General features: G+C 45.0%; 1 protein-coding gene across 1 annotated transcript; it reads right to left on the reverse strand.

Annotated features, from left to right (window-relative positions):
- Window positions 1-2,999: 2,999 nt before the first annotated feature.
- LOC124008823 (early growth response protein 1-B-like) lies at window positions 3,000-5,144 on the reverse strand. The gene is given in 4 exon segments (XM_046320394.1): window positions 3,000-3,804; window positions 3,807-3,907; window positions 3,943-4,795; window positions 5,078-5,144. Coding segments are annotated over 4 exon segments (1,230 nt in total). The 3' UTR covers window positions 3,000-3,595.
- Between the last annotated feature and the right edge of the window lie 907 nt (window positions 5,145-6,051).

Here is a 6,051-nt window from a genome sequence, read left to right on the forward strand (position 1 = left end):
CTGCTGTGTAGGTTAGTCCTATAGTCTATCTGCTGTGTAGGTCAGTTAGTCCTATAGTCTATCTGCTGTGTAGGTCAGTCCTATAGTCCTATAGTCTATCTGCTGTGTAGGTCAGTCCTATAGTCCTATAGTCTATCTGCTGTGTAGGTCAGTCCTATAGTCCTATAGTCTATCTGCTGTGTAGGTCAGTCCTATAGTCCTATAGTCTATCTGCTGTGTAGGTCAGTCCTATAGTCTATCTGCTGTGTAGGTCAGTCCTATAGTCCTATAGTCTATCTGCTGTGTAGGTTAGTCCTATAGTCTATCTGCAGTGTAGTCAGTTAGTCCTATAGTCTATCTGCTGTGTAGGTTAGTCCTATAGTCTATCTGCTGTGTAGGTCAGTCCTATAGTCCTATAGTCTATCTGCTGTGTAGGTTAGTCCTATAGTCTATCTGCTGTGTAGGTCAGTCTCATAGTCTATCTGCTGTGTAGGTTAGTCTGCTGTGTAGGTTAGTCTAGTCCTATAGTCTATCTGCTGTGTAGGGTTAGTCCTATAGTCTATCTGCTGTGTAGGTTAGTCCTATAGTCTATCTGCTGTGTAGGTAAGTCCTATAGTCTATCTGCTGTGTAGGTCAGTCCTATAGTCCTATAGTCTATCTGCTGTGTAGGTCAGTCCTATAGTTTATATGCTGTGTAGGTTAGTCCTATAGTCCTATAGTCTATCTGCTGTGTAGGTCAGTCCTATAGTCCTATAGTCTATCTGCTGTGTAGGTTAGTCCTATAGTCTATCTGCTGTGTAGGTTAGTCCTATAGTCTATCTGCTGTGTAGGTCAGTCCTATATTCCTATAGTTTATCTGCTGTGTAGGTCAGTCCTATAGTCTGCTAGGTTAGTCCTATAGTCTATCTGCTGTGTAGGTCAGTCCTATAGTCTATCTGCTGTGTCAGGTTAGTCCTATAGTCTATCTGCTGTGTAGGTCAGTCCTATAGTCTATCTGCTGTGTAGGTTAGTCCTATAGTCTATCTGCTGTGTCAGTCTATAGTCCTATAGTCTATCTGCTATAGTCTATATCTGCTGTGTAGGTATAGTCCTAGTCTATCTGCTGTGTAGGTCAGTCCTATAGTCCTATAGGCTATCTGCTGTGTAGGTCAGTCCTATAGTCCTATAGTCTATCTGCTGTGTAGGTCAGTCCTATAGTCTATCTGCTGTGTAGGTCAGTCCTATAGTCGTATAGTCTATCTGCTGTGTAGGTTAGTCCTATAGTCTATCTGCAGTGTAGGTTAGTCCTATAGTCTATCTGCTGTGTAGGTTAGTCCTATAGTCTATCTGCTGTGTAGGTCAGTCCTATAGTCCTATAGTCTATCTGCTGTGTAGGTCAGTCCTATAGTCCTATAGTCTATCTGCTGTGTAGGTCAGTCCTATAGTCCTATAGTCTATCTGCTGTGTAGGTCAGTCCTATAGTCCTATAGTCTATCTGCTGTGTAGGTCAGTCCTATATTCCTATAGTTTATCTGCTGTGTAGGTCAGTCCTATATTCCTATAGTTTATCTGCTGTGTAGGTCAGTCCTATAGTCCTATAGTCTATCTGCTGTGTAGGTTAGTCCTATTGTCCTATAGTCTATCTGCTGTGTAGGTTAGTCCTATTGTCCTATAGTCTATCTGCTGTGTAGGTCAGTCCTATAGTCTATCTGCTGTGTAGGTTAGTCCTATTGTCCTATAGTCTATCTGCTGTGTAGGTCAGTCCTATAGTCCTATAGTCTATCTGCTGTGTAGGTCAGTCCTATAGTCTATCTGCTGTGTAGGTCAGTCCTATAGTCCTATATCTATCTGCTGTGTAGGTCAGTCCTATAGTCCTATAGTCTATCTGCTGTGTAGGTTAGTCATATAGTCCCATAGTCTATCTGCTGTGTAGGTCAGTCCTATAGTCTATCTGCTGTGTAGGTCAGTCTATAGTCCTATAGTCTATCTGCTGTGTAGGTTAGTCCTATAGTCTATCTGCTGTGTAGGTTAGTCCTATTGTCCTATAGTCTATCTGCTGTGTAGGTTAGTCCTATAGTCCTATAGTCTATCTGCTGTGTAGGTCAGTCTTATAGTCCTATAGTCTATCTGCTGTGTAGGTTAGTCCTATAGTCCTATAGTCCATCTGCTGTGTAGGTTAGTCCTATATGCCTATAGTCTATCTGCTGTGTAGGTTAGTCCTATAGTCCTATAGTCTATCTGCTGTTTCTTTTTGATGGACCTTATTTGTGGCTGTTATTTGCCTTTTTATTGACTCAAAATAGTTTCATATAATAAGTTGCAACAATGGATCTGTAGTACTTGTCAGACAGTAGGGGGCGCTATAGGCGTGCGAGACACACGCAGGGTGTGTGTGTACTGAATAAAGTAGATAATCGATAGAAACTTCTCACGTGTCATTTCACTGTTTTTTAATTCATAACCATCATGCCACAAAATAACACAAGGTCTTCCATGTATAACCGAAACAGATCTGCGTTTCATGCCTCAGACAAGACAAGAGTTTAGCAGTCGAACTAATTGTACGTAAACGCACAGCAATGTGTGCTACTTGGTTCATCAACTACAATGTTGAATATTGTTTTGTTTTTTTCCCCCGGTGAGTCTTGTATGAATGTAGAAAGTACAATCAAACTCCAAGACCCCTGATATTAATTACCATTAACCACCGGTGTGAGAGAAGCAACGAGAGCCACCTACCCCGGGAACAATCTATCGGTTAGAGAAATGATGTCATAATACATCCGTGACTGTTCAACGTTCTTATGGAAGTTCCGGAAGAATATAGAGAATGTTTATCACAGGAAAGAGGACGTTTCAAATATAAATATATATATATATATATATATAGACATACAGGTAGAAAAATACAATTGAGAGAATAGAATATAAATAATGTTTTGGTTATGAAGATTTCAAATATATATTTCGAATGATAAAATATAGGCTTATATGGTCAACATCAAGGCTAGAAATGTGATTCAAGTAGAGAAAAGTTACATTTCAACTCCTAACATTAGAGATTTATATAATAAAATATACATCAACACATCAATGTAAAACTATATCATGCAATGTTGCACAAAAAAACTCAAACTCTGACAACTGTACCAGTTTACAATCAGAACTGTCGAGTGACAAAACGTGTGCTGTATGTTTCAGTCTGTTCGGATTGACAGACAAGGAGCTGTCCACTCACAGAGGTGCTGAAACCAACGAATCCTCTCGTAGTTCAACGGTTTCTGTTCTCCGCTGTTTAGCACAACATATAGTCAAACAGACAGATATAATGTCAACGACAACGTACCAGAGAAGTTCTAAAATAGTTCCACGTCCAACCGACAAGACGAGATTATTTTCTTTCTCCCGTTGAAACTTTTCCACCATTTTTCAACCGATGGCCCGTTTTGAAGTCAACACCTCCAACTGAACCGGGCCAATAGCCAACGTTAGCAGGCAGATGGAACCAACCGAAGCCAGTAGAACCAACCGAAGCCAGTAGAACCAACCGAAGCCAGTAGAACCAAACAGAAGCCTTCTAAAGAGCAGGTTTAAACTCAGGGCCACGAAGCCCAGCTTTAGAGAGTTAGAGTTCAGTTCAAACTCCACCGGGGAAAGCCAGATGATAGGCTGCCATCATCTGAGCTTTCAGCTGCTGCTTCACGTGCACACGTCCGTGCCTCTTCCTCTCGTCGCTGCGCGCGAACCGCTTCCCGCACACCTCGCAAGAGAAAGGTTTCTCTCCAGTGTGCGTGCGCGTGTGCGTGGTCAGGTGGTCGCTCCTGCTGAAACTGCGCAGGCAGGTGCGCACTGGAACGGCTTGTGGCCCGTGTGGATGCGCACGTGGCGGTTGAGCTCGTCGGAGCGTGAGAAACGCCTCTCACAGCCGATTATTGGACACGGGAACGGGCTTCACCTTCACGGCCCGGTGCTGGAGCGGGTCGCCGTTTATTTGCTCCAGCGGTGGCGTGCACGCCCCTGCTCCTCGGGAACACGCTGGGCAGCAGGGAGGAGAGGATGGCATCCAGGGAGGAGGAGGAGAGAGAGGCGGTGAAGGCCGCCAGGTCGCTACATGCGTCCAGCTGCTGCGGCCCTGAGGCCCCAGTCTGGAACTCTAGAGGCTCCGTTTTGACCAGAAAGCTATCGTTGGCGTAGCTCCCGTTAACAGGTACATTCTGAGCCCAGTCTCCCACGTAGCACGGCTCCTGTTTGATGATACACTCTGTCTTAATGTCAGTTAGCAGCAGAGAGTCCAGAAGCTCCTTTACATCTACCTGGTCCAGAGACTGACCAGACAGCGGGAACAGCTGCTCCAAGCTACCCGGGGAGAAGGCATCCTGACCAGGGTGGGAGAAGTGGTCGTTGTCGCAGCTGCTGTTGAACTCGTTCTTGACCACCACAGGGGCAGCGGTGGGAGTCTGAATATCCACCCCGGAAGAAGGAGAAGGAATCTCGGTCAGATCCTGACTCCAGTATCCGCTGGAGACAGACTCCATGGAGGGAGAGTAAATAGGGGGAGAGGCAACGCTGATGGCCGAGCAGGGTGTGGCAGAGACGGGGAGGGAGGCAGACGGAGTCTCGCTGTTCGCCGGGTCCTCCACCGTGCAGATCCCAACTATCTCCGTGATCATGTTGAGCAGGGCTTCTGTGCTGCAGGGTGGCACCGTGCCCGGTAATGGCTCAGTGTAGAAGCTCCCGGTGTAGGCAAGAGGAGGCGACAGGCTGTCTGAGGAACAGTCATTCAGGTCGGAGAAGAAATCTGAATCAGACCCATCGGTCCCCGGGGATAACACACAACCTGAGAGAGAGAGAGAGAGAGACAACACAACTGCGGTTATTATCGTTATATAAACTGATAGGCTACATTAGCAAAGGCAGCAAGCATTGGGTGAAGAGGGACTGCATGGCATTACATAAGTAACATATTATTGAACAAGATGTAATTATAGCCTATGTATTTTTGACTACAAAACAATTGCACAATAGCTACTAGAGAATACATTAGCATTCTTTATGAGTTATGTATTCAAATGTTATTGATCCTTGTAACCAGGGGATTAGAATCTAGAGAGAAACCCACCTTGCTGTGCTGGAGATCCGACATCAGAGTCTGTACCGTCACTGCCTGAGCTGACACTGTCACCCATGCGCTGCACGCGTCCTCGAACTCTGACATGAAGATGTCTTCCTCTGTGAACAGCATGTTAACGGATCCGGTAAAGGTCTCGATAAAACGAGAGGGAAAACGTTAGCTAAATTTCTGTTTATTAAAAGCTAGGTCCAAGGGTAATTAATCAATTAATCAATTAAAATGATTGATCAATCTCCAAACAGATAATGAAATTAGTCTTCGATTAAATGTGGGGAATCCCTTGGAAAGGTGAGGAGTGTGGAAGGTAAGACCTTTGCTGAATGGTTGCTGTATTCCGTTATTCCGATAGATGTGTCTGAATGATAAGGTTTACTCTGCACCTCTCCATTTTATACTTTTCTGGCTGCTAGGTAACCCCTCCTCCCGCCATTGGTTCTACGTCCATGAGGATTCCCCCGCTGCGTAGCATCATGCCCAAACATGGACAGAGGATATGACGCAGGGTATCCCCCTGCCTTATAAGGACACACGGGTGTGTGACATAAAATAGGGGATTCTCTTGAAGCTCTGTGTTCTATGCTGAAACCCGCCCACCCGCCGAGCCCAGAGCAGAGCCCGGCGTGCGCAAGAGTGATTACACAACACATAGCGGGTTAAACCTACATGTCGGTTTGAAGGGCGTGCTACTGCGCATGCAGGTGAAGAGTAATGATGACCATTTAGAGGAATAAACACACATTCCGTTTCCCCCTTCATGCAACACAGATAGGAACACAGGTTACACACTACTGGATATTACGCACTACTGGATATTTGTTTATGAAAACAAAAGCATCATAGACATCTGTCCCACGTTATAATTAGCATCTGGTCAACAGGAATGAATCACCTGCATGTTATTATGAGCATCACTGGGCTTGTGTGTGTTTGTGTTGTGTGTTTGTGTTTTGTGTTTGTGTGCG

This window comes from Oncorhynchus gorbuscha, linkage group LG21, assembly GCF_021184085.1.
Source record: "Oncorhynchus gorbuscha isolate QuinsamMale2020 ecotype Even-year linkage group LG21, OgorEven_v1.0, whole genome shotgun sequence".
NCBI classification, from domain to species: Eukaryota; Metazoa; Chordata; class Actinopteri; order Salmoniformes; family Salmonidae; genus Oncorhynchus; species Oncorhynchus gorbuscha.